General features: G+C 30.4%; 2 protein-coding genes across 3 annotated transcripts; one reads left to right on the top strand and one right to left on the bottom strand.

The window, feature by feature from the left end:
* The first annotated feature begins 363 nt into the window (after positions 1-363).
* On the top strand, positions 364-4,631 carry LOC114169845 (uncharacterized). Of its 2 annotated transcripts, none has more exons than XM_085669583.1 (6): positions 364-573; positions 676-759; positions 862-946; positions 1,989-2,071; positions 3,518-3,629; positions 3,842-4,631. In XM_085669583.1, exons 1-6 carry the CDS (start codon positions 538-540, stop codon positions 4,063-4,065), a joined length of 624 nt encoding a protein of 207 aa, XP_085525709.1. In that variant the 5' UTR covers positions 364-537; the 3' UTR covers positions 4,066-4,631. The 2 variants fall into 2 exon arrangements, with proteins under 2 accessions (XP_085525709.1, XP_027910976.1); XM_028055175.2 differs by having other exon boundaries at positions 1,983-2,071.
* Positions 4,632-8,624: 3,993 nt separating this feature from the next.
* On the bottom strand, positions 8,625-10,163 carry LOC114174149 (GDP-mannose 4,6 dehydratase 1). Its single transcript, XM_028058925.2, has one exon. The coding sequence runs from the start codon at positions 9,959-9,961 to the stop codon at positions 8,858-8,860; it is 1,104 nt and encodes a 367-aa protein (XP_027914726.1). The 5' UTR covers positions 9,962-10,163; the 3' UTR covers positions 8,625-8,857.
* Positions 10,164-12,198: the final 2,035 nt, after the last annotated feature.

Raw genomic sequence — 12,198 nt, 5'->3', positions numbered from 1 at the left:
TAATTAAACAATTAATACTTGCATAGTCTATATGAACACTAATCAATAAAATTAATAAATATTTAAAAACAACAATAAAAAATATATATTTTATTGAACATATTTTTTAAATTTGTTATCTTTGTAATATCTCATTTTCATTTTTGATAGATTCTTCGAATTTCTTGTCTTTTATTTTATTTTAAATTAATTCTTGACATAATTTTATCGTATTTTTGTAGCAAGTTGAATGAAAACGGGAATTTAAAAAAAACACAAAATTAACTAAGGAAACAATTTTATTTTTTTTAATTTAATTTAAGATATAGACAACATTACCCTTGTGGAAAAGCATTTTAATTTTCTACTTTTATCTCCAGAACTTAAGCTTACGGTAACGTGCAACCGATACCATCAAAGGTGGTTGTTGTCATTGAACGTGTTCGTTGGACGCGAATTCGTTAGAGAAGTGTTTTCCTTCCCCAAATTCGCTACGCGAGTGAGAGTTTCGATTTGAGATTAATTTTTGAGCTACGGTTCCGCACCTCATTGCCATACATGGGCGCTTCAGAATCTACTTTCTCAAGCGAACAGGTTTCAATTCCTCGTTTTCTTTTTTTCTTTTGGCTTCAAAATAAATGAAACTGTTAGCTGTCTCCTTGTTCACTGAACACTATCGATTTGTTATTGCCATAGACGCCTGGTGACGGAATCACCACCATAACGGAGCGATCGGAAGCTTCTGACCCTATTTTGGAGCGCCTTAAATCTCTCAAAATTGTATGTAATTTTCTTTCATATAAGGAAACAAGTCCTTGTTGTGAGGGTTTTTGTTGTTGATTGTTTCATTTGGTTATGATTCCCTTAATTGGTTTGGTGCAGACACCACCGATATTGACCTCTCCCCCAACAGAGGGTACTTTAACTGATATTTTGGTGAGGAAGCCTTCATCGTCTTCGTTATCAGGTGATGATCTCTAAGGTTTAATGGATAATGATTCTTTTGTTTCTTATATTCCCAATAGAACTGAGTAGAGGGGTTGTTGACCGAAAGAATCTATTTTATGCATCTAAGATTGTGATTACTAAGATGTCATTGCCCTGCCTGGCTCAAGCCATCTTTAGTTTACGATAGAAGACTTATTATTTGTGCATATTTTTAAATAAAAATGAAAATGCAGAGTTCTATCCGGTCCCCAGTTTATGCTTTAATTGGTTGTGATTTCAACACATGCTGGATAGCTTCTCTTGTAACTGATTTGTTCTTAAAAGTAAATTAGCTTATTGGCACTTTTTATGAACTTTTTCTCCTAATTCAAGCTATTAGTTAGTTAGGGATTACATGGGTAATGTCTTTGACATTGGCAAAAGGTTTCTGATTTTAAACTAAGTTGGTTTTGTTTGTAGCATTAAGATCAAATCCCCTCCAACAGAAGGATTTCCTGGGTTACCACTGTAAGAAGGCATCATAACCGTAGGAATTAGCCTCCTGCTTACAACAACAAGATCCTAATTGCCGAAATGACAAAAAAACCCTTAATGCTCTGACCATACCCTGTGACATCTATTATAGAACGCAGCATTGCTGTGCCTGTGCAAGTATTCCCTAACAGCCAGCCAGCTCAATTGTCCCAAAAGTCATGATGATTCATTTAGGCGTCACATCTCTTCCCACATAAAGCTTCCGTGCTCTTGTTTAGCTGTTCGTCGTGGGTTTGGTTATTGGCATGTTATGCTCAACCCATTGACCTATAATATTAGCAAGGGTACTTTTATTATTCTTACTTCACCAATGTGTGAAATCTACATCTGCATATGTTTGAGAGTTCACGGAATCTCTTTTTTCTGTTAAAGGTTTTACTTTACATTCCCCTATCATATAGTTCTCAAACAAGAGTTGAGAGCATAAATCACTTTGTTGTATGATAGCAGCTGCATTTAATACTAGTAGTTTTGTTGTGGCCAATTGCTTAGTTTCTGTTTTTTTTTCATCATTGAAACAGCTACAGTGAATCCCAAGGTTCTACTGGAGCTCTTCTCAATGTACCGTGACTGGCAGGAGAAAAAGGCCCAAGAGATAACCAAAAGACAGGTCTGCTTAATAAAAGAATATTTCATTGTATTCATCTGGTAATTCATGCATACAAATCTTACAAAAACCCACCCTTCGCCCTTTTCCACTAGAGGAAACTTTTTCCTTGTATATGTATAATTCAATTTCAAGTGAATTACATACACACCCTCTACCAATACACAAACCCACCATTCCCCTCTTCTACACAAGAGGAAACTTTTTCCTTTCATATGTATAATTCAATTTCATGTGAATGACACACACTTCCTTTACACATACTCAAGCCCACCCACCCTTTTATCCCTTCCATTTCAAGACCTCAAACATGTATATTCTGTTAATAGAAGGATATGCGTGTTATGTTTATCATGAAATGGCTAAAATACTCTCAATGGTTTCAGTTAAAATTTTGATATAGATGATAAACATAGCTGGTTTTTTATTTGTTAAATAAAAAAAATATAGTTGATTTGTACTTAAATATAATATATAGTTGACCAATACTTATTAGATATGACAAAATGAATTGTATTTGCTAATTAGAATAAGCAGTGTTATGGCACCAGTTATAACCACCACACGGAGAAGACATTTGTCTTTAGTAGTTGTGTTATCACCATTGAGCTGACTGGTAACAAGAAATTAACTTAAAATTGCTATTTAGAATGTGAAATTCAATGAAAAATTTAATGGAGGGGAGTTGTATGTCGCATATTCTTGAATTTATGTTCAGTTGGTCAGATTTGTATGTAAATAAATACAGAATACTTGTAGTGTTAACAAAGTTCAGTACAAGGAATTTCATTTTGATGTGTTGGCAGCACATTTCAGCCATACAATTATTTGCTATATAATAGTAATGATGATTTGTGAAAAATTACGACAACAATTTTAGTGAAATTTGGCACGTTCTGTCATTCTCTTTTTAATTTGTGAATGGTGAGTATTTCTTAAACAAATGGTGAGACGAGAAGAGTTGCCTTCAAATATATACTTTGTACCTTATGGATCACAATTAAGCTGGTCTATTTCCCCCTTCCATGCTTCGAAAGTTGATTTTGGAATCTTCTGACTATTTCAGAATGTAAATGTTGGTATTGAGTGATTGTAAGAAAGATATTCATCAAACTATTAATTTAATTTTTCAGGAGAAGATTTGGAATCGTGAAGCTAATTTCATTATTATTTTAATTAATTGATTGTACACAGGAAAGCTGGAACTTCCGTATTTGGTGATAAACTGTTTACTCTATTTCTAAAATAATAAAAGAAAATAAAAAAAGCCATTTAGTGGCCTCTAGGAATTCAATACGAGAGTAGTTCCTATCATGATGACCCCTTCAATAATATTGGTAGTTTATTTATGTTATTTTATTAGATAGTACCAATATTAGCATTGATGGGTGAACATTGCTGTCTCTTGTATTTCTGTACATGCCATGAAGATGGTTGCAATTTTTGCAGGAGGATATAGAAAACAAAATTGAAGTTGCAGATGCTTTGGCAATCAAACTTCTTCAGCGATATAATCATTCAAAATCTACAATGAAGAGTGCTTCGCAGCATCTATCCGGAGGTAATTATCTGACACAATTTGAACAATATTTGGAACACTAGGATTCTCATATTATAGGGAGAGACTGATACTGTTTGACTTGTTTTCATAATCTGCTGAATTGAAAGGGAAATTCCCTCTTTCATCCTTTAAAAGGATCATGAAATCATAAAATCTTAATTCATTTGCTTGTGAACATTGTTAAAACTCTATATGTTGGAACGTACATGCAGTCCATGCATTGCAGGTGGAAATTGGAGAGTTCAAAGGAAGGTTGACTGAAGTGATCAGTAATTGCGATGCATTGTGCAAGAGGATTGAAACAGAGGGCTCAGAATCTCTCCGGTCATCTATCAAACCTTTTTCTATCGCTACGGCTGACCAAAAAACCGGCTCAAGTTCTTCTAATTTGCAGACAGTTTCAAAAATAAATCATCCACCTTCTGCCGAAGAATAGTTTGATTACCAGGTTTGATTTGTGCTCATAGTTTGAGAAGCTTCCTACATTCTTATCGAATTTGAGGTGCTCGAGATTCTGAAGAACGGTTGGATCACATTCACATGATAGACTAATTTTTTATGGGGCCATGTTTTGGAGGGCATGAAACTTCGCTTTGATTGGGACCAAATCATGGCAACCACAGAGCAACCCAGCCACGTTTTGATGCTTCTATGGGAGCAATGATGTCCGTCACCGACACGCACATATTTGCTTTGGTTGCTAATTGGAGGCAAATAATTGAAAGGACGAGATAACAAATGTGATCGGATCTAAAGTGATAACATTTGTCATTTTTGGTTGGGTCTCTTAACATCGTTGTTTCGACTTTTCGACAACGGTGAGAATTTCAGTATAAATTAAGCACGTGATCGTGTAATTGTGCGACATCTTGCCAATGTCTTTATTGATGTCAAACAAATATATATTGTCATGTGCAAATTATGTCAGATGTCAAATAGAGATATTAAAATCCTTTTGTTACAGTACACAAGTATTAATGAAAGTCCCCATACATTAGGCGATGCGTATTTTTGTAATTTGTAAATATAACCGATTTGATACTTTTTAATTGCACTGTTAAATCAATTTTACCAAAATTTAATTTAACTTCATATAAAATTGATTCAAATACATCCAATAATAATAATAGGGCGTCGTAGAAGTACATGTGAATTATCCACATGTCAGTGTCAGAAAACCGAAAAAAAACCTTTTTTGTTTTCACTCTATCTTCCCATCCTTTTAGTTTTCATTCATATCTCAATTTCAATCTATATATTGTTGGGTTTAGATCGGCGTGCGATATGCCAATGACATTAACATTATGGTATGGATCAGTACAATTGATTGATCTAACCAACTTTATTTGGTACAAATATCAAACATTCCACAGATTGAACTTTCAAGAAAAACTCGACCGAGAAATGCAATGAAACGAATCAATTTATTATGATTTCATGCAAAAGTAACAAATTTAGCAGATTTGGATCTTTCAAGAAAAACTCGACTGAAGAATACAATGGAACGAATCAATTTATTATGATTTCAGAGAAAAGTACAAAATTCAGCACATTGCAAAGCAAACTAACCCACTGGGTTTTTTTTATCGGTTTTGTTATTATCCATCCACACACTCCCATTGGCCCGTGCAAGAAAATGGATTTAGTTATTGGCTAGGGTGACCGTGACAGAAACTGACCATCTCAGGTCATTTCTCTTGCTTCTTTCAGGATGAGCAATAACTTCCTCAACAAGTTATATATCCCATATATTTTACAAAGATTCTTCTAATTTATCGATGGTATTTTTATTATCATATTAAAATATGTGAAGAATTCAAAATATGTAAAGATGTTTACGAGTATTTTTCTTCTATTATTTAAAAAAATAATCAATTTTTTTATTATTTATCTACATATTTATTTAATTATTTAAGAAAATAATTTATGATAATTAAATCACAGTTAAAAAAAGGTCATAAACAAATATATAGTATATAATTTTTTTTATAATAAATATAAAAAAAATTCATGACATAAAAAATAAATGTTATTTATTAAACTAATATTTTACTATTAGGAAGACAAAACACAATTACTTCTTACTTCAATATTAGAGAAAAATATACAAAGACAAAACACGATTACTTCTTACTTCAATATTGGAGAAAAATATACAATTAAAGAAACAATTATAAGAAAAAAAACATATAGTATATAATTTTTATTTTTATATTTATAAAATAATAAATATAAAAAAAGTTTATAAAATGAAAAATATTATTTATTAAACTAATATTTTATTATTAAGTGAGATAAACAGAACTACTTTTTATATTCAATAATAAAAAAATATATATGAGAAATAAAAATAAAGAACATTGATTCGTGTCTAATTTTGGAAAACATAGAAAATATCTCAACCAATTTATTTATTTTCCATTGTATTTAATTTTTTGTTTTTTATTTATTAGCACTAAATATAATATTTTATAAAAAAAATAAAAATGTACCAAATTTAGTTTTCACTAATATAATATATATTACTAATTTATTTATTTTTTTAATTTAGGGGCATGCCCACTGAACCAACTTCAATATTAAATATTAAGAAAAATAAATAAAATTGTATATTTTTCAAATTAAAATATCAAATAAAATTTTATGAGAACTAAAATATTTATTAAATTCGTAAACATTAATGAATCTAGTTGATAAAATTTAAAATTATTTTTAAAACAATATAAAATTACTTCAATTTTTTAAATTATAATGAAATATTTTTTTATACACTAAAAAATTATAATACATCACTTGATCAAGATCACACAAAAAATAAAGATTAAACAAATAATAATAGAATTTTAACATAGATATTTCATCTTTTTGAACTTCAATATATGTTGGATAGTGATAAAAAAATTCATGACAATTACACTAAATTATTATATTGTAGTAAATAAAATTTATTTACAAAATTATAATGATAAAATTACATGTATGATAATAAGTTAGAAAATAGAAATAATTATATGAAAATTTTCAAAATAGTATTCAACATGAAAAAAATGAACAACAAATCAAAATATTAAAAAAATTATCAAATTTGTGTTTTAAAAACAATTTGACATTGAAATCCCAAAAAGGAAAATAAATGTATAATTAAGAGTATGATAAGATGAAAAATATCTTAGAGAACTAAAAAAACTTTTGGTTAAATCATTTCATTGGTCTCAATTTTTTGTAGGGAAATATCGAATCAATTCCTTTTTTTTTAATGTGTCTCAATTTGGTTTGTAATTTCGTATAGTAACAATGTTCGAGAGGTGTCACGTGTCGTTTCGTGTGTGTTTTTTTTTATAATTTTTTTAAAATCTTTAAAAAAAAAACAAAATTGTCGCGTGTCAACATTGTGTCACATAACAGTGAGAGTGTGATGTGGTAGTGACATTGTCACGTGTCATTGTCACACAAAATGTTATTCCTTAGTCTCAATTTTGATTCTTGTATTTTTATTTTACCTCAATTGACTCCAATTTATTTTTAAATTAATTTTGTCCTTATCCAAATTTAGTTGTTGTATGCATGTTATACAAATATTTTTATTAAAATTGATATTTTTGTTAAATATTTTTAACAAGATTAAGTTTATTTATATTTATATTTAACACTGAACTTTATTTAAAATTGTTTTCAAATTAAAATTTTGCTTGCTTTACATTGTTAAAAATTTGTTTAAAATTAAATTTAGTTTTAATCTAAAAAAACGTGTTTAATTTTTAAAAAAATTGGGATTAAGTTGAGATAATATATAAATACAAGAACAAATTGAGACTAAGACAATGACACTAAGTATGATAGTGATATGTGATGTTATTGTCACATGGCACAACATCAGCATGACACGTGTCAATTTTTCATTTTTTTTAAATTATAAGAAGTAAAAAAAATAAAACAAAAAACAAAAAAACATGAATTAACACGTTTGTTAACGGTACACAGGCTACTAACAGAAATGGCCGAATTACAACAAACTTTCCAAAATAAAGACTAAATCGAGAAAGAAAAAACGATTTGAGATTTTTCTAAAAAAAATGATAGACTAATGAAATGATTTAACCAAAACTTTTCAAATATTAACTTAATCGATGACTAAAAGATAATGAAAATTATTTTAATAAAATAAAAAAAATCAAATGAAAAAAAAGTTAATAATAAGTATTATAAAAAAGAACAAAGCATCTCCATCTCTACTTGAAAAAGTTGAATATTTTTTATCTCTTCCTCGAAAAAGTCGAATTTATTTGTCACCCCATCTCAAAATATTATAATTTTAATTGTTTTTGTATTTTGGTATTTGCATGTAAGATGACCACTTCAATAGCTTAATTAAACCAACTTGCATGCCATAATTTACTGGTGAAGGCGTAACAGTCAAAGTCTCCATCCAAATCAAGCCCTTTTGAAAAAAAGTCAGTAGTAAATTTATTTGGTAAATTGTTATTTTTTTAACTGCGTCTTTAATTTTGTACAGTATCTATGGTAGAAATTTTTGTATTGAAATAACAACTAGTTGACCACGGCAAGATGTACACAGTTTTAGGACAAATTACGCCAACACGTCCCCCCATCTAATGGGATTGATTATACACAATACTTCCTTGGTCTACATTCGTCTATCTGACTTCACAATATTTTGCATATTCAAGACACCATCCATTAAGGAAATCCTCAACAAATTCTTGAACACCAGGTCCAGAACCTTGTGCAATTTGAAAACAAGCCCTAAAGTAACAAAAGAAAAGATAGTATCACTCTCCTTACCCATGGTCACCCTATAATACCTTGTTTGCAGACATATTGGAAATCATAAAAACAATATAACCCTCTTGTCAAACACTTTATACAAAGGATGCAGAATCATGATCTGTAACGAATAATCTATCTCATGTATCTCAGCAATCTCAGCAGTGGGATATACAAACAAAGGAAGAATAGTGAAAAAAACAGGAAAAATTGAATGGATATAGATGTATAAAGCTTTGATTGAATGATTCAGCTGGCTTACAAAAGAAAACTAAAAATCACAACTATGAAATACAAATTGCAACAGGAAAACATAATTTGCTCATAAATTAAACTGTGTCCGCTATGATGAGTGATTTAAAAGAACAACATTATACTTTATAATTAAAACAGATTACCCCCTCTCCGAGAAATGTAAACATGAGAAATTGGAAGACGAAGATTCAAGGCTGTTGCTGAGCATCAATGTAGCCAGCATCAACAAGAACCTTCTCCTTCTGAGCTCTCTCAATGTCCTGATCAACCATCATCTTAACGAGTTGCTCAAACCCCACTTTAGGTTTCCAACCAAGCACCTTCTTCGCCTTAGAGGCGTCCCCTTTGAGGTTGTCAACCTCAGTAGGACGGAAGTACCTCTTGTCAATCACCACATGATCCCTCCAATTCAGTCCCACATAGCCGAATGCCACTTCCAAAAACTCCTCAACGGTGTGGGACTCTTCGGTGGCGACAACATAGTCATCGGGCTTCTCCTGCTGCAGCATCAGCCACATGGCTTCAACATAGTCCCCAGCGAAGCCCCAATCCCTGGAGGCCTGCAGGTTCCCCAAAAAGAGCTTGTTTTGGAGCCCCACCTTGATCCGGCCCACGGCCCGAGTGATCTTGCGCGTCACGAAATTCTCACCGCGGCGAGGGGACTCGTGATTGAAAAGAATGCCATTGCAGGCGTAGAGTCCATAGGCCTCACGGTAGTTCACAGTGTACCAGTGCGCAGCGCATTTGGAGGCGGCGTAGGGGGAGCGTGGGTGGAAGGGGGTGGTTTCGGACTGCGGCGGCGGGGTGGAGCCAAACATCTCGGAGGACCCGGCCTGGTAGTAGCGGATGTGGGAGCGGCCGGAGGCGGCGATGTGGGAGCGGACGGCCTCGAGGAGGCGGAGGGCGCCGGTGGCGACGACGTCCGCGGTGTAGTCAGGGATCTCGAAGGAGACGGCAACGTGAGACTGGGCGGCGAGGTTGTAGACCTCGTCGGGAAGGATGGTGTCGAGCCAGCGGCGGAGCGAGGAGGCGTCGGAGAGATCTGCGTAGTGGAGCTTCATGCGCGCCTTGTGGGCGTTGTGGGGATCTACGTATATGTGATCGATTCGCTGCGTGTTGAAATTGGAGGAGCGACGGATCAGGCCGTGCACCTCGTAGCCCTTGTTGAGAAGGAATTCTGTGAGGTAGGAGCCGTCCTGTCCCGTGATTCCGGTGATCAATGCCACCTTCCGCGGCGGAGGCACCTCCCCGTTGGTGGCAGATCCGGATCCGACGGCGTTGGCGTTCTCCATTGCAATTGCAGTATGAGGAAAACAGAGAAGTGATGAATGAATGAAGGAATGAAAAAACAGAGGCCTCTGTGTCTGAATTTATAGAGCTCACAACACAAATCCTGTAACTGGGATTCAAGATTTCTCACTGCCCCTGCCCCTATCCTATTTCTCTATTCTATTCCATTTACTCTCTTCTACTTAATATCTTCCCCTTCCACATACTTTTTCATTTCATTTTATGACTCTTTTCTACCCGTTTCCTTTATTTACCACTCTCAATCTTTTGAGTAGATAGATTACACAAGTAACTGAGTTTTTCTAACAAGAAAAAAAGAAACAGATTTAATTCTATTAAATAAAATTACTTTCTATTGGGTTAAATTATTTCATTCTCAAGTTTAAAATAACTTTGAAAGATGTTTAGTATAATTTGAAAATTTTCAAATCTATACTCATACCTATGTATAAAGAAAGGGTTTTCTTTTTCTAATAGCCCCATTTGTATTTTAAATTTATCACACAAATAAAAGTTATTTTTTTAAATTAAAATATTTATTTTCTTAATTTTATCATTTTATTGAATTTATCCATTTTTCCAATTTTATTATAATCTAAATTTAATTATTTTTTAATTATAAAACCACCTATTAAATAAATAAAGTTATAAAAGATATTTATACTTAATTTCATCATTATAATAAATAGTAATAATTTTATTATTTTTTATTATCATAAAAAAATAAAAATATATATTTTCTATAAATAAACTAATTCCAATTAATGATTTTCTTAAATATTTAAAAAAAATACCTCAAAATTTTTTTTTATTTCAATAATACCAATTGATTATATAAAAAATCACTTATATATATATATTATATTTTTTTTTCAATTTTATCTTTTAAAAATAACATTTATAAATTTTATCTTATAATTATTTTTTTAATTTATTTTTTAAAATTTATTTATCAAAAAATTTAAAAAAAAATATTATTTACAAAATAAAAAAAGTAAACATTACATAAAAGTCTTAAGAAATTAAAAGTAATAAATATTGGGGCTGTGTTCCGTGTCGGTGAGGGTTATAAACGTAGCGTATGCAGCAAGATACGGGTCTTCTTTCCTTTTTTTTTTTTTTTTTTACATTTTTCAATACACAAATGACCATTTTAGTATATAATTTACACTGATCTTGACTTCGTTGTATAGAGCACATTGGGATTGGGAAATCCAAATACAAATAACAGTTTATTATTAACCCTTTCTTTAAAATGAAGGTATGAAAACTTTTGACCGGCTTTTCTTTTTTAGAAAAGTTTAATTTTCTTAAAAACTAATTAATTAAGTTAACTAAGTTTAAAAATTAATACTTAATTAAGTTAATAAGTTACTCTTTCAATTTAATTGAATTAATAAAATATTTAAGCTAATAAGTTGTTATATTAATAAATATTAAAGTTATTAAACTAATAGATAAATAAATTAATACTTTAATAAAATAAAACTTGAATAGGCTGATAATTTAATAACTGAATAATTAATAATTACTTGAACTTAATAGTGAAATTTATAACATTTTTTTCAGAGATTATTATTAGGATCTTAATTTACTTTTTTTTCATATTTTATCATGATATTTTACCTTTAATATCTTATATTAATTATTATTCTTATGAAGTTTTTATAAGACTTTATTCAAAGTAGGAATATTTGATAAATAATTTAATTTTAATTTTAGAGTGAAATATTTTGCTGTCCTTTATTTTATTCGATCATAAAATTGAATTTTATTATTATCTCAAATTTTAATATATTTCGTTCTTTAAATTTTAAAAGTAAATAAATATAGATTTTAAATATTAGTTTAAAAATATTGTTTCACACGTCCAAAAAATTAATTAAGTTAAATTAAGGAAATATGTATATATTTGTATGTTTTGGAACTAAACTCTACCATAATGTGTAATATAGATGAATTAAGGGAGTATTTATATTTAATCCTTAATTTTGTTTTTTTATTTTTACTTTATCTTTCTTATTTCTTATGTTTTTTTCTTGATCAATATTTTCAATGAAATACTTAGTTAAGTTGTTTGATTACGATTCTTTAAAAGAATTGATAAATTTATGTGATGTAATAATAAGAGAAGTTATATATATATATATATATATATATATATATATATATATATATATATATATATATATATATATATATATAAGTGTTGATGATTTTTTTCTAGTGTACATAAATA

This window comes from Vigna unguiculata, chromosome 2 (assembly GCF_037176805.1).
Source record: "Vigna unguiculata cultivar grain cowpea cultivar isolate G323 ecotype 2 chromosome 2, ASM3717680v1, whole genome shotgun sequence".
Taxonomy (NCBI): Eukaryota; Viridiplantae; Streptophyta; class Magnoliopsida; order Fabales; family Fabaceae; genus Vigna; species Vigna unguiculata.
This window is presented reverse-complemented; position numbering and strand designations above follow the sequence as displayed.